The sequence below is a fragment of the Schistocerca nitens genome, chromosome 8, assembly GCF_023898315.1.
Source record: "Schistocerca nitens isolate TAMUIC-IGC-003100 chromosome 8, iqSchNite1.1, whole genome shotgun sequence".
Classification (NCBI taxonomy): Eukaryota; Metazoa; Arthropoda; class Insecta; order Orthoptera; family Acrididae; genus Schistocerca; species Schistocerca nitens.
The window spans coordinates 276,971,149-276,997,597 of NC_064621.1; the positions used below are offsets into that span (position 1 = coordinate 276,971,149).

General features: G+C 46.4%; 1 protein-coding gene across 1 annotated transcript in view; it reads left to right on the top strand.

Moving 5' to 3' along the window:
• The window catches only part of LOC126199521 (basic proline-rich protein-like), a 35,521-nt gene extending 9,464 nt beyond the window's left edge, over nucleotides 1–26,057 (top strand). The window contains exons 3-4 of the mRNA XM_049936442.1: nucleotides 22,947–24,082; nucleotides 24,138–26,057. Coding sequence (XP_049792399.1) covers nucleotides 22,947–24,082; nucleotides 24,138–26,057 — 3,056 coding nt within the window. The remainder of the gene's footprint in view (nucleotides 1–22,946; nucleotides 24,083–24,137) is intronic.
• The last annotated feature ends 392 nt before the right edge of the window (nucleotides 26,058–26,449 follow it).

Below are 26,449 nucleotides of genomic sequence, written 5' to 3' on the forward strand. Positions count from 1 at the left end.
GCTACCTGTCAAAGAGGTTGTCGTGATGGTGAACAAGAAGTGTAGCATACGGCGCGTAAATGTTCACAATTTATTTATCAGTGTTTGACAAAGAGGACCCCTAGTGACTAGCAACAAACTTGACACATATTTCAGAACTTTTCCTTGCTGATGACCCCCAAAAAAATGATGAAAAAAGTTTATCACTTACTACATTTAGCTGTTCTCACAGTAAAAGTGACGCATCAGGCATGACCTTTTAATTTATTATTTCTTTATTGTAAACTGTATTTTTGACAAATTTTGCATTTGTATTGACATGCACCGCTAAAGGAATTTGCAAAATTATTTCATTGTACGACATGTTGTTCAGGAGATGTAATTTAATACAAAATGATATGCATGAAAGACTGTCAGGTCATACACGACGTATAATTTATTATTTCTGTACCACCAACTCCATTCTCACCACATTTCGCGCATATTGTTCACATATGCCATTGAATGTACCTAGAAAGCTACAATGGGTTGACGAAAGACATGGGGTACCTCCTAATAGTGTCGGAACTCCTTTTCTACATCTACATGATCTACATCATACTCCGCAAGCCACCTAATGGTGTGTGACGGAAGGTACATTCTGGCCCGCTATCTGATCCCTTCAACCCTGTTTCACTCGCGGGTAGTTCATGAGATGAATAGTTGTCGGTAAGCCTGTGTATTGGCCCTAACATCTCGAATTTTCTCCTCGTGGTCAATACGCGGGATGTATGTGGAGGGAAGTAATATGTTGTCCTACTCCTGAAAAGTGCTGTCGCGAAATTTCAATAGTAAGTCTCTCCGTGATGTTCAACGCCTCTCTTGTAATGTGTGCCAGTGGAGTTTGTTTAGCATCTCCACAACGCTCTCTCGCCAGCTAAACGACCCCGTGACGAAATGCGCCGCTCTTTGTTGGATCTTCTTTATCTCCTCTATCAGTCCTGCTTGACAGGGATGCCAGGTAGATGAACAATACTCAAGAATCGGGCAAAGAAACGCATTATAAGGCACTTCTTTTGTGGATGAGTCATATTTCCTTAAAATTCTTCCAGGGAATCTGAGTATGGTATCTAATTTTCCCACTATCTGTTTTATGTGATCATTGCACTTAAGGTCGTTCTGGATAGTTACGCCTAGATATTTTACGGCAGACTCTGTCTCCAGCTGTTTGTCATCAATAGTGTAGCTGTACAGTAGTGGATTTCTTTTCCTATGTTCGCGCAGTATATTACATTTATTTACGTTCAAGGTCAAATGCCAGAGCCTGCACCAATCATCAATTCTCTACAGGTTGTTCTGAAAATTTTTACTATCTTCTGGCGTTGCTACTTTGGTATAGACAACCGCATCATCTGCGAATAGGCTTAAAAAGAATTCGACGATTTCTGCTAGTTCATTTATATATATTTTAAACAGCAACGGTCCTATCACACTTCCCTATGGTACTCCGGATATTACCTTTACATCTGTCGATTGTTTTCCGTTTGACGTCTTGAGTTCTATTCGCAAGAAAGTCTTGAATCCAATCGCAAGTCTGGTCCGATGCTCCGTAAGATCGTATTCTTTTCATTAAACGGCAATGCAGAAACCGTGTCAAATGCTTTACTGAAATCAAGGAACACAGTATCAATCTGAGCGACGTTGTCCATTGCGCTGTGGATCTCATGCAAGAACAGAGCGAGCTGAGTTTCGCAGGATCTCTGTTTACGAAATCCTCGTAGATTTTTATAGAGGAGATATTCATTTTCCAAAAACGTCATAATTCTTGAGCATGAAATACGTTCCATAATTCTACAATAGATTGACGTCACTCTAATTGTGTGGTTCTGTCTTACGGCCTTTCGTAAAAAAAGGGAATGATCTGCGCTTTTTTCCAGCTGTTAAGTACCTTACGTTGCTCAAGCAACGTACGATAAATTACTGCTAGGAGGGAAGCAAGTTATTTCGCATAATCTCTATAGAATCTTATACGTATCTCATCATCTGGTCCTGACGACTTTCCACTACTAAGCGATTATAGCTGCTTTTCAATTCCGCGATCGGTTATCCCAATATCTCTGCCTTTTCGACGTTCGTACGACGATTTAAAGGTGGGACAGTGTTACGATTTTTCGCGGTGAATCATGTTCGGAAGACGAAATTCAGTATTTCTGCCGTCTCTCTGTTATCTTCCATTTCGGTGCCGGTTTGGTTGCTGAGAGAATTAATAGATGATTTTGACCCACTTACTGATTTTACATACGACCAAAACCTCTCAGGGTTTTTACTCAGGTCGGCTGACAACGTTTACTTTCAAAATCATTCAACGCTTCTCTCATTGCTCTCCTTACGCTCGCTAAAACGTCGATGAAAACCAAGGTCTGTAATATCCATATTTTAAAGCAAATAAGAAAGTGTTGTTACCTAGTATTAAGAATATTTAATAAAAGTCAGTGGTGTGTCACTGTGATTGAGGTGCCTCCTCCCAACGTGTGTATGCAGAATACCCAATCTCTATGTGCATGCACTGTGGGCTATGCGGAAAACGGGGGCTCCTTATTGACAGTCCTCTGTGCAGACTGCATTGAGTAAGTTGTCCATCGGAAGTAGTGCTTCTACTGTTATAGTTTCCCACCAGATTTTTCGTGTAGATCATCAGGACAACTGAATTACACTCCTGGAAATTGAAATAAGAACACCGTGAATTCATTGTCCCAGGAAGGGGAAACTTTATTGACACATTCCTGGGGTCAGATACATCACATGATCACACTGACAGAACCACAGGCACATAGACACAGGCAACAGAGCATGCACAATGTCGGCACTAGTACAGTGTATATCCACGTTTCGCAGCAATGCACGCTGCTATTCTCCCATGGAGACGATCGTAGAGATGCTGGATGTAGTCCTGTGGAACGGCTTGCCATGCCATTTCCACCTGGCGCCTCAGTTGGACCAGCGTTCGTGCTGGACGTGCAGACCGCGTGAGACGACGCTTCATCCAGTCCCAAACATGCTCAATGGGGGACAGATCCGGAGATCTTGCTGACCAGGGTAGTTGACTTACACCTTCTAGAGCACGTTGGGTGGCACGGGATACATGCGGACGTGCATTGTCCTGTTGGAACAGCAAGTTCCCTTGCCGGTCTAGGAATGGTAGAACGATGGGTTCGATGACGGTTTGGATGTACCGTGCACTATTCAGTGTCCCCTCGACGATCACCAGTGGTGTACGGCCAGTGTAGGAGATCGCTCCCCACACCATGATGCCGGGTGTTGGCCCTGTGTGCCTCGGTCGTATGCAGTCCTGATTGTGGCGCTCACCTGCACGGCGCCAAACACGCATACGACCATCATTGGCACCAAGGCAGAAGCGACTCTCATCGCTGAAGACGACACGCCTCCATTCGTCCCTCCATTCACGCCTGTCGCGACACCACTGGAGGCGGGCTGCACGATGTTGGGGCGTGAGCGGAAGACGGCCTAACGGTGTGCGGGACCGTAGCCCAGCTTCATGGAGACGGTTGCGAATGGTCCTCGCCGATACCCCATGAGCAACAGTGTCCCTAATTTGCTGGGAAGTGGCGGTGCGGTCCCCTACGGCACTGCGTAGGATCCTACGGTCTGGGCGTGCATCCGTGCGTCGCTGCGGTCCGGTTCCAGGTCGACGGGCACGTGCACCTTCCGCCGACCACTGGCGACAACATCGATGTACTGTGGAGACCTCACGCCCCACGTGTTGAGCAATTCGGCGGTACGTCCACCCGGCCTCCCGCATGCCCACTATACGCCCTCGCTCAAAGTCCGTCAACTGCACATACGGTTCACGTCCACGCTGTCGCGGCATGCTACCAGTGTTAAAGACTGCGATGGAGCTCCGTATGCCACGGCAAACTGGCTGACACTGACGGCGGCGGTGCACAAATGCTGCGCAGCTAGCGCCATTCGACGGCCAACACCGCGGTTCCTGGTGTGTCCGCTGTGCCGTGCGTGTGATCATTGCTTGTACAGCCCTCTCGCAGTGTCCGGAGCAAGTATGGTGGGTCTGACACACCGGTGTCAATGTGTTCTTTTTTCCATTTCCAGGAGTGTAGTAGTTGTAGTCAGGTTCGAAAGTGCTCACTGAGTGTTAGTTTAGCAGATTTTTTTTCTTTTTACTTTAAATTTCCATTTTCTCTAGCAAAGCGAAGAGCTTTCCATTGCGAGCAACGTGCCTCGTCTCCATATTACGTTTGATGTCTTGTGCTGTACACTCCCCTGCACCGATGTGCACACAAAAATCTCTCTTGATCTGGGAATGTGTCTGCTCCCTAACAGGTGTTTCAAGCGAACAGCCCATCTGGCCAGTATGATACTTGTCACAGTCATTGCATTTAACTTTTTGTACTCTTGAAGTAAGAAACCTGTTGCATTGGACACCATTTTTGTGCCGAAGATGCGATTCTAAAGTGTTTGTGACACCTGACCATTATATGCCATGGCATGGCTTCCCTATGTTGTTCTTAGTCAAGGTGATACTAGAATTTACGAGAACCTATGTAATTTTTTTCAGTTTTTTGCTGATTTAAATTTATTACATTGCATATGAAGTCAGATGTGTCTTGTCATTTGTACCTTGTCAGAAAAAATAAGTTGTTTACGAAAGCTTTAAAATAGGCGGAAAATGCGGAAAACATACTTAATTTACATTAAATAGAAGATGTATAGAACTGGGCATTATTCTAAAGTATGCTAAAGACTGCCAATAGGTTCTGGTTAGAACTAATTGTTAGAGGTGAAAGGAGGCGGACAATCGCCCTCCTGTGCATTCCTACCGCAGGTTACACATTTGGCTGAATGTCGACAAGACGTTCTAGTGTGGTTGAAACGATGACAATGGTAGCAGCGTATTAGGTTCGGAATGTATGGCCGGACTGTGATAATTTCATAGCCTGATTTGATCTTGGACGCAGTACCACTCTATCAAAGGTGAGGAAGAGAGTGTTGGTGGCCACTAAGGAGGAATCTACCTTTTTCACTACACGATGGACGGCAATGACACCCTAATCAGAGAGGTAAGATTGGATTTCGGCCTCGGTTAGACCGTCGAGCAGCCTGATGTAAATTACACCATGGGAAGAATTCAAAGTTCTACGGGCCTCGACTCGAACAGGGTAGCCATGGAGAAGCGAGGTAGCAAGCATTTATTGTGCTTGAGAATCAGAAGTGGTCTCCAAAAGGCGAGTGAGTGACGTGCGTTAGCTTGGCTCGCAAGTTTACGTGAAATCTGGAGGTGTTTTAAGCAGTTAGGCTGGTCTACATATACTAAAGCCGTATATCTACTGCCAAGTGACGTATTTTACATCACATATTGAGCACCAATTACACGGAATCGCACTTAAAATAGAAAATCGCCGAAAAACGCGCATTGCAGCCAACGGCCAGGCCGACGACAGCGCAGGCGGGGAGTCTACACCGGGAGCTGCGGCCGCTCCGGCCGGCATCGCTGACATCGCCGCACTCGTGAATGCTGAGGTGAGTGCCGCGCTGCTGGCTAAGGAGACGCTCGGGCTCGATGTTCAAACCATCACTGATGCTGTCACTGCAGCAGTGACTGACAAAATACAGAAAGCTGTGGAGGCGAATGCGGGCGAGATCCGTGCACTGGACACATCGTTAAAAGCAAGTGAGGAGAAAGCACGAAAGCACGACTGCTCGAACAGAAATTGATCGAGAAGTCGGACGAGCTCGAATAATATCAGAGACGCAATAATCTCAGACTGTTCGGCATTCCAGAGAGCAGCAGAGAGAACACAGATGAACTAGTGATAAACCTTGTCCAAGAAAAGCTAGTCGTGCAGGTGACTCTCAGTGACATTGACAGAAATCATAGAGTGGGTGGTAGTGCACCAGGTTCTACAAAACCAAGACCTATAATAGTGAAATTTGTGTCCCATAGAAAAAGGTCTGAAATTTTCAGAGCAAAGAAGAATCTCGCGAAGTTGGGTCTGACAGTACGCGAGGATCTGACCTCTGAAAGACTAAACATTTTGAAGAGCGCGATTTCGAAATTTGGGCTACAGAACGTATGTACAAATGACGGCAGGATAATGGTTAAGACCGAAAATGGAAAGAGAACAATTTGCAGTGTTAATGAACTCGAAAGCCTGTGCTTTAGAAGCTAAATCATGTCTAACCTTGCTGCCACTAACCTGTATGCTTATATTGTTTACACTGTCAACCATAACTGTACTCATGTGTTAGCAATTTCCTCGTTTCTCCACATAACTATTTTTTATCTCTAATTGTTTTCTCATGTAATTTTGTTATTATTTGTATTATCAACTTTTCGTTTCTCCCCATAACTATTTTCATCTCTAATCTTTTTCTCACGTAATTTTGTTAATTATTACATAAGGTAGTCTCACTTCCATCTTCAATTAGCAACCTGCCATCATACCTTAGTTGTTATCCTCATTAGTGCAATTAATATCACACACTACCGTTACGTGCAAATTACTCCCGTTGTGTTTAGCGAAATTCCTTCCCCTGTCAGCCTACGGCTACTTCCAGAACTGTTGCAGACCGCTGACCTTGGCCGCAGATCCTGTTGCCTCCCCAGGGACCCACCCCCTCTCCCTCCCGGCTGCTTTCACTGCACAGAACTGGGAGGACACTCCCTCACCACCCTCCCTCACATGCCTTCCGCATTCCTCATGCCAGACCCTCTTGTGACCGCTAACCACGACCCGCAAACATCTGTCGGCAGCCTCCTCTGGCAATCAACGCCCGAACGCACCAAGCTGCATATTGCACGTGCAAATATCCAATTTCTGCCAGCTTACTTCGACGAGTTCAAATATATATTTCAAACTACTGATATACACGTAATATTTTTGTCAGAGACTTGGCTCAAACCAAGTATTCCTACAACTTCCGTAAATCTAGATGGCTATATCTTTCTCAGGCACAACAGATGCAACAGACGAGGGGGCGGAGTAGGGGCGTGCATACCCTCTGATTGGTCACCTACTGTACTGGATACATCGGACTACAATGTGGATAAACAAGAGGAATATATGTTCATAGAGATCAAATCCCAAAACAGAAAATGCTTAATATGTGTCCTTTACAAACATCCCAAAGTAGGTGGGTTCGCCTGCTTCGAAACTGCCCTCTCTAGTCTCGAATCGTCGTATGAACACGTAATTATCGCAGGTGACACTAACATTAATTTTCTGCGCAATAGTCCTTCCACTGGGAAATTTAAGAGAATGCTTTCTTCCTCAAATATGACGCTACTTCAGCTGGCACCTACTCATCACACGACTACCAGTTACACTTTCATAGATATATTCGCAACGAAATCTCCAAACAGAATAATCCGCACCTCTTAAATATCTGCGCCTGGCATGTCTGCCCATGACATCATTTTCATGACGTATTCACTAGAATGTCCTAGAAAGAAACAAAAACTGTCTACATACCGAGACTTCAAACGCATAAATTTGCCCGAACTCGAAATTGAGGCACAAGAAATAATTTGGGGGCTGACCTCTACTCCCCTCATGGACATAAACGACAAACTTCAGGATTTAACTAACAAAATTACTCAATTATATGACAAATATGCTCCAATAAAGACCAGAAAAGTAAAAAGGAAACCTGCACCTTTGCTGACTGATGAACTAAAACAGCTCATGGATCTCAGAGACGCTGCACATCGAGCATACAAGATACACCCTACTCCTGAAAATCATACTGAATACAAGCAGAAACGAAACATAGTCAGTCAAGCGGTGAGAAACGCTAAGCTCAGGCATGCTCGTACATTAGCTGACAATAGATGTAGACCAGCTATCCTGTGGAAAAATCTCCGTAGTCTCGATTTACGTAAAATAAAAGTTGCAGAAAATCCCATGGTCTTCACATTACCTACAATTACAATTGAAAAAAAAGAAAAGAAAGAAAGAAAGAAAGAAAGAGACAGAGAGAGAGAGAGAGAATCATTGATTACTTCATGGGGATGAACGACTGTAGCAAAGAAAAATTTTATCTACAGCACGTCACTTGCAATACTGTCAAGAAAGCCGTTATGCGGATTAGATCAGCATCTACTGGAGGACATGATGGCATCACTATCAAGATGGTAAAAGTTATTATTGATCAACTACTGCCCTCTATAACACACAGACATTTTCAACGTTTCATCAATCACAAGCGTTTTCCCTGAGGCCTGGAAATTGGGACAACTTAAGCCACTGCCCAAAACGGACATAGCCACAGCACCCTCTGACTACGTCAGCCTTCTTCCTGCACTATCAAAGGCTTTAGAATATATCGTCCACGACCAGCTCACCAACTACCTAACTACTAGCAACCTACTAGACGAATACCAATCAGGTTTCCGTAAACATCGAAGCACAACATCCGCACTGATAAAGGTGACAGATGACCTGAAACTTGCCATGGACAGACAAGAAGCGACTATCATTTTCTTCTTAGATTTCAGCAAGGCATTTGATACTGTTGACTTCGACATCTTACTAGCCAAACGTAGCGGTTTAAATTTCGCATCAAGTGTAGTAGTGCAATGGTTTCGCTCATACATGACGCCTCGTCAGCAACGCGTCCTGTCCGGGAATAAAAAATCACAATGGCGGCAGGTAGTGTCAGGCGTTCCCCAAGGCTCAGTATTAGGTCCTATACTCTTCTCTCTGTATGTCAATGATGTCTCATCGGTTCTGACCTATTGCAAATATCATATGTATGCTGATGACCTTCAGTTGTATCTAAGTGCGAAACTAAGCAATCTTAAGAAAGCTATTGAAAATTTCAATACTGACCTCGATACACCATCAAAATGGGAACAGGACATAGGACTAAAACTAATCCCCTCTAAAACCCAAGCGGTACTTGTTAGTCACTCTACGCTCATTAGCCAAAAACATCGGGAATCCGTACCATCTCTTATCCTAAATGGAACAAATATTAACTTGTCTCTCTCAGCAAAGAGTTTGGGAGTAATAATAGACGAAAATCTAAATGGGACAGAGCACGTAACTGCAGTGTGCAAAAAAGCATCAGTATCCCTTCATCTTCTACAAAAATATAAAAAACTCTTCCCTTCAGATCTGAAAAAGAAATTAGTACAAACGCTTATACTCCCAATCATTGACTACAGCGATATTATCCTACAAGGCCTCTCAGGAAAATTCGCTACGTCTGGAACTGGTAATGAATGCCTGCGTCCGATATATTTGTGACGTTCGACTTTTTGATCACATTTCACCAGCATATGCAAAATTGACCTGGCTGTGTGCAGACAAACGCAGAGATTTCCATACACTCTGTCTCATCTACTGCCTTGTAAATGTACACTGTCCCTCATATCTCTCCTCGTCCTTAACGCTTATGTCTGAACAACATGACAGAAACACACGTTCCCACCATACTAAAATCCTCCTTGTTCCAATGCATCGCTCAGTCACCTTCTCCAAGTCCTTTACAGTAGTGGGAACCCGACCCTGGAATAACCTCCCTCGTTATGTTAGAGAACTTAAAAACATGTCCAGTTTCAAAAAACAGTTAATGATGTATCTACTTAAGCAACAGTAATGCCTTTCTCTGTACATGAATGCACTTCACTCGCTATACTAGTAAACATCTGCTTTACGCACCAAGATATTGATGTACATCTGCACAAATATTCATTACTATTGCCAGTTTTTCTCATGTTTATCATTATTATTTGATTTTTTTTACTGTTTTATTATTGTTTTTATCATAATTTGTTTGTATAGCACCTGTTGTAAAAATACTGCCAGCATTTACTTCACTAGGTCTTAGTCATTACTCTTTATCCATATTGTCACTAGAGTAATCTAATTTTCTTATTTAAACTATTATCATGATGTAACTCTGATGTGTGAAATGCTGCATGTGTCGAACACTGGTCTGATGTAAGAGAGGGCCTGATGGCCCTAATCTGATCAGGTTAAATAAATAAATAAAAAGCAAAGTGCCTTTCCGTTAACGAGAGCAGGATTTCACAGAGCTGGCAATTGTACCACCACCTTTCTGAATAATAAACGTATTTCCCCTCCTGCCAGAGGTTCGAATCCTCCCTTGGGCATGGGTGTGTGTGTGTGTGTGTTGTCCTTAGCGTAAGTTAGTTTAAGTAGTGTGTAAGTCTAGGGACCGATGACCTTAGCAGTTTAGTCCCTAAGGAATTCACACACATTTGAACATAAACAGATTTACCGTGGCGAAGGACTGACTGTCTTCAGTATGTGAGACCATGGGAAACCATGGTGCAGCTGGAAGGGTCTTTGAATAAGTAGCCTCATTACGTTTACGTTTTGTAGATGTTGATACGGAAGATGACCGACTCATTATGAGAAAATCCCCAAGATTGCCAACGTCTCCTATGGCACACTCATTCTAACTGGGGGATCCCTCCACAAGGGGTGCAACCACCTTAGGTCATTGTTCACACCTCCAGTCACACCTCCCGAATATCTGACAGAGGGACCAATCAGCAATTTGGGAAGGTTTCAGCTCAGGAAATCGACCCTCCCTTGGCCAGGCCTGTACCAGGGTACTTGGTAACCCTATCTGTCGACCCAGGGTGGGGAATTACGCTTTACCCAGTCACCTGTTATGCATCAGATGCGTGGGCCAGCCTTCAGGAGCGCAAAGGGAGGAAGAAGAAAAAGAGGAATCACAAACACTGAACCGGAGGAACTAGAGGGGAAGGGAAACAAAGAAAGAAAAAGGGAGAGAAAACAAAGATTTCTTACGTCAGCGACAGACAATGCAGAACATTCCCAAAAGCATCCCAGACATGTTCCCCAAGGAAGGGGAAAAAGAATAGCAAGAGGATAGACATGCAGCACAGAAGGGAAAAAATGGTGCAAAGGCTGGGGCCCAGTGGTAGCCAAGCACGAACCCGCCAAACAGTGGGGGGGGGGGGGCCCTGGGGGGGGGGGGAGGGGCAGGGAATGGCGTTTGATCTGCTGGAAAAAATATAAATCCAAAGCTAAAAGAAATAAGGTTCCTCAATTAATAAGTAATGCGGATTTAATTAGAACTGTCATTGTAATATTGTTGATAATCCACTTTGAAGTTGTGGTGCAAACTTGGAGTATTGGAAGCTCTGGTGGCTTTCTTTTTTATTTTCTTTATTGTAATTTCAAGTCCCTACAATGAGGCAGACTGGCAGAGAATAAACCGCTCTTCTGCAAAGGGCTATAAAATAACATAAAAGATGGTCTGAAACACATAAAACCAGTTGATAATAAAAGATGACTTAAAATCACATTGTTAGACAATATTTATATCTTTGAAGAACACAATGATTGACAGCATCGATGATTTTTTAAAACTTCATGGAATTCTTTAACATTACGATTACATGTAGTCACTGATGATTATGTGAATAATGCTATGGTGATTCTAGATATAGATGGAAATGATCGTGATTATGATGGAATGGCATAATGAGTAAGACCATTGGGCTCTGTGGAACCACAGGCAGTGATTAATTCAACGCTGTGGAGGAAGCTGATTGGAGAGAAATGGAAGGACAATGTGGGGTGGACTATTGTGATTGGACCGATTTCACCGTTAGCAAGTGGAAGTTGGTTGAAATTCTAGAGGGAGACGAAGGATACAGCAGGAAAGGTCGGGGAATGTGGGATATGGATGTAGTGGCCCAGCTGGATCGGTAATTGGTGGGTGAGATGCTAGAATTCTATTTCGGAATTAGAAGATGCTCTACAAAGAGTATTTATTTCATTCCTCAGAGACTTTTATTTCTGCATTCCTGAAATTCTCTGAATATTTGTGTTGTTTCTTTTTACATTGATCAGCTGACATATTTATTCTGTTCCCCATGGTTTCTTCGCAGTTACCTTCTTTGTACATACATTTTTCTTTCCAACTTCTACGATTGCCATTTTAGAGAGGTTCACTCCGCTTCAACTATACTGCCTCCTGAGCTATCCCTTACTGGAATATCGATAGCCGTAGAAAACTTGAAGCGTATCTCGTCATTCATTAGTACTTCTGCATCCCACTTCTTTTTGTGTTGATCTCTTAAACTCCAGCCAAATCTTCATCACTACTGAATTGTGATCTGAGTCTACATCTGCTCCTGCGCAGGCTTTACAATCCTATATCTGATTTCGGAATCTCTGTCTGGCCCTGATGTAATGTAATTGAAACCTTCCCTTACTACCTAGCCTTTTCCAAGTATACCTCCACCTCTCGTGATTCTGGAATAGAATATTCGCTACTATGAACTGAAATGTATTACAGAATTCAATTAGTCTTTCTCCCTAGCATTCCTTGTCCCAATCCCATATTCTCCTTCCTCTATGACTGCATTCATCTCCTCCATGACTATTAGATTTTCATCTCCCATTACGGACTTTACTACCCATTCAATATCCTCGTATACTTCCTCTCTCTCTTCATCTTCAGTTTGCGATATCACCATGCATACCTGAACCATTGTTGTCTGCGTTGGTTTTCTCTCGATTCCGATAAGAATAATCCTATCACTGGACTGTTCACAGTAACATACTCTCTGCCCTGTCTTCCTATTCACAACGAATTCTACTCCTGTTGTACCATTTTCTGCTGCTGTTGATATTACCCTATACTCATCTGCCCAGAAATCCTTTTCTTTCCATTTCACTTCACTGACCCCTACTATATCTACATTGAGACTTTGAATTTCCCTGTTCAGATTTTCTAGCTTCCTTTTCACGTTAAAGCTTCTGACATTCCGCGCCTGGACTCTTAGAACGTTATCCTTTCGTTGGTTATTCATTCTTTTTCTCATGGCCACGTCCCCCTTGGCAGTCCACGCCTAGTGATCCAAATGTAGGGCTATACCGGAAGCTTTTGCCAATGGAGAGATCATCATGACGCTTTTCAATTGTAGGCCCCATGGCCTGTGAATACACGTATGTGTACTTAATGCAATGGTTTACATTGACTTATGCATCCTCATGCCGTTGAATATCGCTGATTCTTCCGCTTTTAGGGCTAGTAACCCACCCCAAGGACAAGATAGTGCCCTGCACCTCAGTCCGCTCCTCCGCCCTCTTTGACAAAGCCGTTGGCAGAAAGAGGGTGACTTCTTATGTTGAAAGTCTTCGGCCGCCAATGCTGATTATTAATCAAAATTTAACTGGTGGTGGGACCAATGAAGTTCTGATTACTAATCAAAGACACTATCCGTACACCACATTGCGACTAGATTTGGAAAAGTGGGGTGTCTCTGGATCTAGTTCATTGTTGGGAGTGGGAGTTGGTTCAAATTCTAGCGGGTGACGAAAAATAAAGCAATACAGGCTGTGGAATGTGGGATGTGGATGTAGAGGCCCAATAGGATATCTGTATCGGCAATTACCGGTCGAGATGCAAGAACTCTGTTTCACGATTAAAGTTTCGAATTAGAAAGTGCTCAAGGTAGACAAGAAGATGTGGGAAGGGCTTAGTTGGCATTTTATATGACGTGGAAAGGTAACCACATGCATAAGATTTGATGGAGTGCATGTGGTAGGCAGATACAGAATGCGCAGTGGAGTGCATATCTTCCTACGATTTCAAGGGGCTCATAGAACTAACGAGAGGCTGAGGTCTAGGCAACATTGCTGTAGGTGAGGATGGGGTGGATGTGAGATTTATAGGTGAGGATATCTTTAGAAAATTGTAAACCCTAGGTTCAACCTGTTACTGATTTCATTTCATTTCAGTCGGTTTCGGGAAGACCCCGAATAGTGGAACGAAATATGGTGGCTTGGTTTTGTTGTGAATTCATTTGAAGGTCCCACTCCACTAGAAGATTCAAGTGGCAACAGAGAGAGGCATGGGAGAACTGAAAGATTTCGGGAGTGGATAGGCAGGTGGTGTCATCTGTTAATTACAAGAGATAGGTGGGGTTGGTCGTCTGGTAATGTCAGTAGTGTACAGAGTACAAAGAACGAGTGAATAGGCAGATTGTTGAAGCACACGTGCAGGGTGGTAAAATATGCAGGAGTAGTTTTGTATGATTGTGCCATATGTAGGACAGTGATCAAGTAAGGATTCTATAATGCAGATGTGCATACTTACGTAGGAGTACAAAGGTTTGTAGCCTGAAGAGAGTTCTACAATTCCATATCCACTCAGACATTTTTTGGATAACAAGGGAGGGAAACGTGGCTTAGTTTGGTTTATTTAGTGGATGGAAGGTCGGTTAGGTACAGTAAAAATGTCGGCCGTTAATGGAAGAATTGAGACAATGTAAAGTATGTATGTAGAACTGAAAACGGATCCTAGTCAAGGCTCGACATACGTTACGTACCAAGAATAATGGAGATGTAACCCTTGTGCGCAATTTCTGGTTAAGCCGCCTAACAAGGAGAAGTATAAATTTAAAATTTACAGGGTCGCCACCTGCCCAAGCCCTTCCTAACAATTAATAAAAGACCGAACTGGGAGTTATCAGTTCAATTAGATTAAGAATTTAATTATAAGAATATAATTTTTTTAGAGACACAAACAAGGTGAACAGCATTATATGTTGTATATCAATGAATTTCTTTAATTAAATTGATTTTTTCCATTTTTCTTTCATCAAAAGCAAGCAGATTAACTTAAGAAAATCAGTGAATAGAAAATTAATTTGAAAACTGGCATCAATGAGAAAGATAAAAGACGCAGAGTCTATCTTTCACGTAGCACATTTATTTCATTACTGAATTTGAAGCACATCCTATGAATACACATGACTGGTGCCTGAATGAAAAGGGAACTAAATAACTCAGTTAAGAAAGAAAAACAAACAAAAGGGAAGCGAAACACAATAATTCAATCATTCTATGTACATACCCACGACAGAAATAGTTCAGAGAGATACCTATCACCATTATGGTCATGCACTACCTTGGAAAGAGGTTTATCCGATTCGCAAGGTTTGTATAGTAGATATACGACATGGAATCCGCGCCTGCGGTTTTCGAACGGCCGAAATTCAGCGCATGGTAAACTTGATTACGAGTTAACTGTTGAGAAATTAGACATTAAACCAGGCACAAATGTAAGAAATTTTAATGGTGGAATAGCAAAATGATTTTGCCGTCACGAAATAAAATTAACTCGGCAAGGCAAAAACCATATCTAGGAGCTATGAACTGTAAACACCAACCGATAGCTGCAGAGTTTTCTTTCTCCACCGAGCTTCCCCTAACTACCGGCGCAACGGAAGGTACGAGAGGGGTACGCTTCCGCCACCAACCTGACAGACAAACCAACCTCAGACTAAAAGGGGTAAACCTCTCTATACAGGTACTGAGATCCTAAGTTGGTCATCCTGTGCAACGCTCCAAACGAGAAGCAAACATCGCCTGCTCCTAGCAGACGACAACCAACTCAGCGACCACTCATTCAGTCACATTCACGCACACATAGTGTAGGGTGACGGGAAAAACGGACGTGATTTCCAAATGAACACAAAAAGATCAAATATAAAATCGTTTTATAAGCCTTCGTTTGATTGCTCAGTCTTTCTGGAAGAGTTAATAAATTAAACCGAAATCCGGCGGTGGACAAAGAGGATGCACAGAATCGTGTGAGACAAGTTTCTATGAAACGACTCTACAGAGACGTTTCAACAAAACCCACACTGTGTGTTGGGGATGGGTATGTGAGTTTAAAGTGGGTGATGGTTATGTTGAATAATCGTAATTTCGAGGATTTTACTAAAAACAGACGTGAGGCTGATAGGTCAATAGGTCGAAGTCTGTGAGGGTGGTTTTCAGGTTTCAGGGAGAGTGGGGTTTTGGATGTTTTACACTGCCCTAGGTAATTGTTTTTTTGGTCATCACTCTACTGACTGGTTTGATGCGGCCCGCCACGAATACATTTCCTGTGCTAACCTCTTCATCTCAGAGTAGCACTTGCAACCTACGTCCTCAATTATTTGCTTGACGTATTCCAATCTCTGTCTTCCTCTACAGTTTGTGCCCTCTACAGCTCCCTCTAGTACCATGGAAGTCATTCCCTCATGTCTTAGCAGATGTCCTACCATCCTGTCCCTTCTCCTTATCAGTGTTTTCCACATCTTCCTTTCCTCTCCGATTCTGCGTAGAACCTCCTCTTTCCTTACCTTATCAGTCCACCTAATTTTCAACATTCGTCTATAGCACCACATCTCAAATGCTTCGATTCTCTTCTGTTCCGGTTTTCCCACAGTCCATGTTTCACTACAATACAATGCTGTACTCCAGACGTACATCCTCAGAAATTGATATTAGTAGATGTCTCTTGGCCAGAAATGCCTTTTTTGCCATAGCGAGTCTGCTTTTGATGTCCTCCTTGCTCCCTCCGTCATCGGTTATTTTACTGCCTAGGTAGCAGAATTCCTTAACTTCATTGACTTCGTGACCATCAATCCTGATGTTAAGTTTCTCGCTGTTCTCATTTCAACTGCTTCTCATTACCTTCGTCTTTCTCCGATTTACTCTCAAACCATACTGTGTATTCATTAGACTATTCATTCCGTTTAGCAGATCATTTAATTCTTCTTCACTTTCACTCAGGATAGCAATGTCATCAGCGAATCGTATCATTGATATCCTTCCACCTTATATTTTAATTCCACTCCTGAACCTTTCTTTTATTTCCATCATTGCTTCCTCATTGTACAGATTGAAGAGTAGGGGCAAAAGGCTACAGCCTTGTCTTACACCCTTCTTAATACGAGCACTTCGTTCTTGATCGTCCACTCTTATTATTCCCTCATGGTTGTTGTACATATTGTTTATGACCCGTCTCTCCCTATAGCTTACCCCTACTTTTTTCAGAATCTCTAACAGCTTGCACCATTTTATATTGTCGAACGCTTTTTCCAGGTCGACATATCCTATGAAAGTATCTTGATTTTTCTTTAGCCCTGCTTCCATTATTAGCCGTAACGTCAGAATTGCCTCTCTCGTCCCTTTTCTTTTCCTAAAGCCAAACTGATCGTCACCTAGCGCATTCTCAATTTTCTTTTCCATGCTTCTGTATATTATTCTTGTAAGCAGCTTCGATGCATGAGCTGTTAAGCTGATTGTGCGATAATTCTCGCACTTGTCAGCTCTTGCCATCTTCGGAACTGTGTGGATGATGCTTTTCCGAAAGTCAGATGGTATGTCGCCAGACTCATATATTCTACACACCAACGTGAATAGTCGTTTTGTTGCCACTTCCCAAATGATTTTAGAAATTCTGATGGAATGTTATCCCTTCTGCCTTATTTGACCGTAAGTCCTCCAAAGCTCTTTTAAATTCCGATTCTAATACTGGATCCCCTCTCTCTTCTAAATCTACTCCTGTTTCTTCTTCATTCACATCAGACAAATCTTCACCCTCATAGAGGCTTTCAGTGTATTCTTTCCACCTATCTGCTCTCTCCTCTGCATTTAACAGTGGAATTCCCGTTGCACTCTTAATGTTACCACCGTTGCTTTTAATGTCACCAAAGGTTGTTTTGACTTTCCTGTATGCTGAGTCTGTCCTTCTGACAATCATATTGACTTTCCTGTATGCTGAGTCTGTCCTCCTGACAATCATATCTTTTTCGATGTCTTTACATTTTTCCTGCAGCCATTTCGTCTTAGCTTCCCTGCACTTCCTATTTATTTCATTCCTCAGCGACTTGTATTTCTGTATTCCTGATTTTCCCGGAACATGTTTGTACTTCCTCCTTTCATCGATCAACTGAAGTATTTCTTCTGTTACCCATGGTTTCTTCGCAGCTACCTTCTTTGTACCTATGTTTTCCTTCCCAACTTCTGTGATGGCCCTTTTTAGAGATGTCCATTCCTCTTCAACTGTACTTCCTACTGCGCTATTCCTTATTGCTGTATCTACAGCGCTAGAGAACTTTAAACGTATCTCGTCATTCCTTAGTACTTCCGTACCCCACTTCTTTGCGTATTGATTCTTCCTGACTAATGTCTTTAACTTCAGCCTACTCTTCATCACTACTGTATTGTGATCTGAGCCTACATCTGCTCCTGGGTACACCTTAAAATCCAGTATCTGATTTCGGAATCTCTGTCTGACCATGATGTCATCGAATTGAAATCTTCCCGTATCTCCCGGCCTTTTCCAAGTATACCTCCTCCTCTTTGAACAGGGTATTCACTATTACTAGCTGAAACTTGTTACAGAACTCAATTAGTCTTTCTCCTCATAACCTGTGTAAGAACGTTGTTCTGAAGGCTGGCAAGAGTTCTGTAACGGGCTCTGTGCCAGTTCTTGAAGTAGCGTTAGGTAACTGTATCGTGAGCAGGTGCTGAGCTTAGCTTTTTAACCAATGTTGATGTGATGTCTTCTGCTGTTATTGGCGTGTTTGGTCCTGTTTGTGGAGTGCTAATTAACTACTCGAAGTAGTGTGAGAAGCAGGATAACTATCATGATAAATTCTTAGACATAGTTATCCATCAAGTGATCACGTTGGGATCATGTGGTATGGTGAAGGCAGTATCTAAAGTGACTGGCTTTTGTGAGGATGACAGGAAGCAGTCTCTTTTTATGTAGGACGGTATCTATGGGAGTGGGATTGTTACGAGAGAGCCTATGGAAAGCTTCCTATACGTTTTAGAGTTTATAGGTGTTTCGTATTATTTAATGTATGTCATGTGCTAATTTCGAATTCGTTTAGCGTCTAACCACCTGCTAACATTTCACAGGATTAGTCGGTGGCATGAGAGAGAGTCCTGGCGCTGAGGATGAATGGATTTCCTGTAAACACGAGAGGAATCGTGGAGTACGGCAAAATCACATGAGAGGAGAGTGGGACAGTGATAGTAGATAGTTCCTAGTGGAATATCAGTGGAAGTTGCATCTGAGATGGTACGTTGTAGAAAATCTACGCCATACTTCTTATACTGATGGCGCAGCTTTCGATTAGGGTACGGATTTGAGCGTTTCATTCGTTCCAGTGCCACAGGAATAATCCTGGATTTGGTGGGGTGGATGACTCAGGGTAAGTTCGGTACATGGCATGAGATCTGGTGAGGGACAACTTGGTGTCGTGCCCAGTTATATCTACAGCTCATAGTGGTGCGTCTCAAGAAGTAATGGGGGGCAATATGGCACTGAGTATGTTTTCTGTGTCAGACCTGATGTGATCATGGATGTCATTGGCTTTAATGGTGACCCAGTCTTTTCTGGGCATGGGCTACTTAATCTGCATAGCTGGTGTACACTGGCAATCCAAAAAATTATGACCACTGCCCCCCGCGACGTTTGAGTCCGCTTGGTGGCGCTGTGGGCGCATGATGCGGTAACAAAAGTATTTAAGCTGAGTAGACACGGACGATGGATCATTGTAGCGAAGGTATGAGCTACAAATGTAGACTTCTTTGACATAAGCGACTCTGAGAAAGGAGAGATTATTATCAAGCAGAGTCGGTGAACGTGTATCCCGAACACGGCGAAGATGGTCGTATGTTCCCATGCTTCTGTTAGAGTATCTACAGAAAGTGGTAGAAGAACCGTGAAACTACCACTAGGTGCTGAATGGTTCCGTCCACGACTCTTCACAGAACGTGGGGTTTGGAGGCTTGTCCACCCTGCGAAGTAGGATAGATGGAGATCTGTGGTATCTACATCAAACGAGGACAATGCTGTTGCATGCACAAGTGTTTTGAAGCACACACGTTCACTGTACGTTGTTGAACATGGAGCTCTGCAGCAGACCACCCGTACGTGTTCACATGTTGACCCAACGAAATCGTCAATTAAGATTTCAGTGGACACGAAGCAATCAGGACCGTCCATCAATGAAAACATGTTGGCTCTTCGAGTGAACCTTTTTTGCTACACTAGGTCGATAGTCTTCTCCACAAACGCCATCATCTAAATGAACAGCAGGTTCAAACGTGCTCACTTCACGAATGCTCCAGGAATGCACTAGTATTATCCTGTGGGAAACACTCTCCAGCGCTTGCGAGAGACCTTTGGTAGTAAACGAAAACACGCTGACAGCTGCAAACCATGTCTTCCACAATGGTTATGTCATCTTTCAGCAGTATAACTATTCGCATGTCATTGCCAGAACTGTGGTACTGTGGTTTCAGGAGCATTATAGAGAACTCACGTTGATGCCTCTGCGACCAGGCTCGCCTGATGTAAATCTTAAGGAACCCTTATGGACTGCTATCGGGTGCCATCACCGCGTTTGCAAATCAGCGGCTCATTCTTTATGCGTATTACATGACCTATATATTCACATCTAATGCCCTGCACCTCCACCAATCTATCAACAAACTGTCTGGTCCCTGATATGCAGAATCAATGAAGTGTTTCATTCCTAAGACAAACAAGGAATTAAGCAGGTGGTCAGTGCTTATGCTCGTCAGTGTATATTGCAGAATGTGCCTGAGGAATGTGTCTAGGTTTATAAATCTAGGGTCACATCTACTTAACTAAAAGAGGAAGGTGCTGGCTTTTGTGGTTCTGAAATTACTTCGATATGTACGTCGTCAGCATATGATAGAGTGAACCGAGTTCGTTCGGCTTCACCCTGATGCTCGGTGGTATTGAGCCAGTTGTTGGTTTTTGTTATAATTTTAGGTCGAGTCTGGAATGGAGTTTATGGGACGAGACGGAGGGTGGGTATAGGAATTATTTTCAAGCAGGCGTCGTCAGAGTCGAAGCTGGCTTCGTAGTTGGCAGCATTGTGGCTGTTTATAGTGTCAGTAAAGTTGCTGCGACTGATCGCGCGGCTGGTGATTCAGAGGCTGGTGCTACGATTGGTGACAATTATGTTGCTCTTGCCCTGGCGGCTGGGGTGTTACAGGTACGTCCTTTGAACATACAACATCTCAGCCCATGTTGTTGACCAAGTAGAAAGCAGTGTGTGAAGATTACAGCTTTTGATGATTTAACAGGGATTCCAAGTGCTGTCTGTCCCCATTCTTATGCTTTGATCGTTGTAGTGCTATCTGGCGTCCGAGGTAACGTTCGTCCGTGACAGGAAATTCTAACCCCCCAGACAATTGCTAATGAATGTAGGGTGGCGATGATAGTCCGATGTGAGGAGATTTAGAATGTGTGAGCATAGTTTCTAGTAGGTCGGCTACTGAGAGCTAAGGGACTTCAGCCCATGCTGTGGAATCCTGGCACCGATTAACAGACTTTTAAAGTGACAAATGCCAAAATGGAAACCCTGTCTTCCACATATCCCGCTGGCAACTCTGCTGCATATGCATGCTGGGAGATGGCATCTCAGTCACAGAAGTAGACCATTGGCTTTCAGTAGCAGATTTATTACAGCTCTGTCTTATCAGTACTGAATTGATTAAAAAACAGGATATTACAGTTCTCGGTTTTAATGCTTGTTTTTGTATTTTTTTTTTTTTTTTTTTTTTTTTGGTTTCCAATTCAGCATGTGGAAGGTAATAGCTACCTTCAGATATTCACTATAAAAATGGTTCAAATGGCTGTGAGCACTATTGGACGCAACATCTTAGGTCATAAGTGCCCTAGAACTTAGAACTACTTAAACCTAACTAACCTAAGGACATCACACACACCCATGCCCGAGGCAGGATTCGAACCTGCGACCGTAGCAGTCCCGCGGTTCCGGACTGCAGCGCCAGAACCGCTAGACCACCGCGGCCGGCTATTCACTATTGCTGCATTGTTTTCTTCAAGTACGTTTTCATACCTACCTCAATAATAAATAATATTTGATTCTTAAAACTGTAATTGTTTACACTTGTATGTCACCTGTCAGTTATTACTAGCATAACTATGGTGACGTGGATCACACACACGCAGAGGTTTTACACTGTGGCAAGCATGCTTTGACCAACCTTTCATCTTCATGTTTTTTAGAATTGACGAGTTACACTTAGTTGCGAGAATATAGCCAAAATTGCACCCACGTTGCAGTTTTTAGTAAGCAGCTACGTTTTTATACGTTCCACCTTTCTCATGTTTTATTATTTACGCAAATATCTTGAAGCTGGTTAAGTTTCTCACTTTCACTGAAAGGCAATTTGCTGCATCTCTTCGAGACTCGGGCTAGTACTTCGTGATCTCTATAATACCAGTGAGTGTTCGTTTAAAGCCTGGCTCCATAATGAGATATGACACAGTTTTACTATTTGTAAGCTCCCACACCTTTTAATTAATGTGTGTCTACAGACTTAACTGTTCACTTTAATTGATAGGCAATTTCCATTTATGTACATAGATCCGAGATACTGTTACAGACGATGGTAATGTAGCCTACACGTAAATACGGTGTAACCAGTAATGCTATTACGATTTCACTTGTTCACGTTTTATTATTTTGAAATAATGCATGTTCATAAATACTTCTCTCTTTATCCTCTTACAAATATGAAGGCTGTTGTCTAACAACCGAAACTACTAGTCAGATTCTAAATTAATGTATTAATGTATTCCTGTGACCAAGAAAATTAAAATGTTTTTAAGAGGTAACAGTTTCTCACAGTCTTTGTAGCTGGGCAATGGTATGTAATATCAACACAAAAGAGACTCAGTAGCGCGTTCTCAAATTGTGTATGAACCCTGAAGTGACTGACTTAAAATGATTCGATTCGAAACTATTACGTTCTCAAAAGTTGCATTTTGGAGATAAGTCGACTATAAATTTTTTTCTTCTAATTACATCCAGTGGAAGCCTGTTGTAGTAATTGAAAAAAACTGTCATTGCCTTTCTAAATCTCGAATTTAAGCGATTTCCTGTATTCACCGAGAGAAATGCAATGATGATACCCAGTCGCCATTCCAGAAGAACTAAAGACTAAAACTAATAAATAACCACACTGAGAAAGTTAACTCGATTGAAACATATAGATTTAAGGACAATGTTTTGCGAATTTTAGGACAAACGATATCTTTCCCTGTATGGGAAGTATTCTTAATTTCCTTTTGTGAAATTTCAGGAAATGCAGACAGACCATTGTTGCATGAAGAGTTTAACGATGCACGGTGGCATGACTGGAGATTAGAGGTGATTTCATCAGTTGGAAACGCCACATCACTGACAGCCGGGCGCAACGACGACCCACCGTCCTCAGCCGGGCGCAACGACGACGCACCACCGACAGACGGGCCCACCGACGCACCACCGACAGACGGGCCCACCGACGCACCACCGACAGACGGGCCCACCGACGCACCACCGACAGCCGGGCCCACCGACGCACCACCGACAGACGGGCCCACCGACGCACCACCGACAGACGGGCCCACCGACGCACCACCGACAGACGGGCCCACCGACGCACCACCGACAGACGGGCCCACCGACGCACCACCGACAGCCGGGCCCACCGACGCACCACCGACAGCCGGGCCCACCGACGCACCACCGACAGACGGGCCCACCGACGCACCACCGACAGACGGGCCCACCGACGCACCACCGACAGACGGGCCCACCGACGCACCACCGACAGACGGGCCCACCGACGCACCACCGACAGCCGGGCCCACCGACGCACCACCGACAGCCGGGCCCACCGACGCACCACCGACAGACGGGCCCACCGACGCACCACCGACAGACGGGCCCACCGACGCACCACCGACAGCCGGGCCCACCGACGCACCACCGACAGCCGGGCCCACCGACGCACCACCGACAGACGGGCCCACCGACGCACCACCGACAGACGGGCCCACCGACGCACCACCGACAGCCGGGCCCACCGACGCACCACCGACAGCCGGGCCCACCGACGCACCACCGACAGACGGGCCCACCGACGCACCACCGACAGCCGGGCCCACCGACGCACCACCGACAGACGGGCCCACCGACGCACCACCGACAGCCGGGCCCACTGACGCACCACCGACAGACGGGCCCACCGACGCACCACCGACAGACGGGCCCACCGACGCACCACCGACAGCCGGGCCCACCGACGCACCACCGACAGACGGGCCCACCGACGCACCACCGACAGACGGGCCCACCGACGCACCACCGACAGCCGGGCCCACCGACGCACCACCGACAGACGGGCCCACCGACGCACTACCGACAGACGGGCCCACCGACGCACCACCGACAGCCGGGCCCACCGACGCACCACCGACAGCCGGGCCCACCGACGCACCACCGACAGACGGGCCCACCGACGCACCACCGACAGCCGGGCCCACCGACGCACCACCGACAGCCGGGCCCACCGACGCACCACCGACAGACGGGCCCACCGACGCACCACCGACAGACGGGCCCACCGACGCACCACCGACAGCCGGGCCCACCGACGCACCACCGACAGACGGGCCCACCGACGCACCACCGACAGCCGGGCCCACCGACGCACCACCGACAGACGGGCCCACCGACGCACCACCGACAGCCGGGCCCACCGACGCACCACCGACAGACGGGCCCACCGACGCACCACCGACAGCCGGGCCCACCGACGCACCACCGACAGACGGGCCCACCGACGCACCACCGACAGCCGGGCCCACCGACGCACCACCGACAGACGGGCCCACCGACGCACCACCGACAGACGGGCCCACCGACGCACCACCGACAGACGGGCCCACCGACGCACCACCGACAGACGGGCCCACCGACGCACCACCGACAGCCGGGCCCACCGACGCACCACCGACAGCCGGGCCCACCGACGCACCACCGACAGACGGGCCCACCGACGCACCACCGACAGCCGGGCCCACCGACGCACCACCGACAGCCGGGCCCACCGACGCACCACCGACAGCCGGGCCCACCGACGCACCACCGACAGACGGGCCCACCGACGCACCACCGACAGCCGGGCCCACCGACGCACCACCGACAGACGGGCCCACCGACGCACCACCGACAGCCGGGCCCACCGACGCACCACCGACAGACGGGCCCACCGACGCACCACCGACAGCCGGGCCCACCGACGCACCACCGACAGCCGGGCCCACCGACGCACCACCGACAGACGGGCCCACCGACGCACCACCGACAGCCGGGCCCACCGACGCACCACCGACAGCCGGGCCCACCGACGCACCACCGACAGACGGGCCCACCGACGCACCACCGACAGCCGGGCCCACCGACGCACCACCGACAGACGGGCCCACCGACGCACCACCGACAGCCGGGCCCACCGACGCACCACCGACAGACGGGCCCACCGACGCACCACCGACAGCCGGGCCCACCGACGCACCACCGACAGCCGGGCCCACCGACGCACCACCGACAGCCGGGCCCACCGACGCACCACCGACAGACGGGCCCACCGACGCACCACCGACAGCCGGGCCCACCGACGCACCACCGACAGCCGGGCCCACCGACGCACCACCGACAGCCGGGCCCACCGACGCACCACCGACAGACGGGCCCACCGACGCACCACCGACAGCCGGGCCCACCGACGCACCACCGACAGACGGGCCCACCGACGCACCACCGACAGCCGGGCCCACCGACGCACCACCGACAGACGGGCCCACCGACGCACCACCGACAGCCGGGCCCACCGACGCACCACCGACAGCCGGGCCCACCGACGCACCACCGACAGACGGGCCCACCGACGCACCACCGACAGCCGGGCCCACCGACGCACCACCGACAGCCGGGCCCACCGACGCACCACCGACAGACGGGCCCACCGACGCACCACCGACAGCCGGGCCCACCGACGCACCACCGACAGACGGGCCCACCGACGCACCACCGACAGACGGGCCCACCGACGCACCACCGACAGACGGGCCCACCGACGCACCACCGACAGCCGGGCCCACCGACGCACCACCGACAGCCGGGCCCACCGACGCACCACCGACAGACGGGCCCACCGACGCACCACCGACAGCCGGGCCCACCGACGCACCACCGACAGCCGGGCCCACCGACGCACCACCGACAGACGGGCCCACCGACGCACCACCGACAGCCGGGCCCACGAATGAACCTACGGGTGGGCCCACAGATGGTCCTACGGGTGGCCCTGCATCCACACCAACCCCAAACAATTCTTTGTCGTTTACAGGCAGCTCATTTGTGATAGTGAGTGCGACACTTCTGACTCTGGCAGTCTCTTGGGGCTGATAGAATTGATCTCACGAATGGAATTCATTATTTTTTAATTTGTTCATTATCCTGCTATCTTGATAGTGTAATTGTGGTTTTGAGAAACGTTCTGTTCTTAATAAAACTTCACGTATTATTTTTCGGGAATCTTTGCTCCTTTATGCTTAGTACTTGATTTTATACTTGTGTTTTGCTTTATTCGCTTTAGTGAATAGGTTTTACCTACATTGTACATTGTAGTTCAGGCTCTTACATGTGATCACTTTTTGTTATACTCTTATTCTGGAAGAGATCAACCATGAAGCATGTAGGTGTTTCGCAGCTGCAGCTTGTCATCAATTAATGCCACAGGTCCAAGTAAGCACA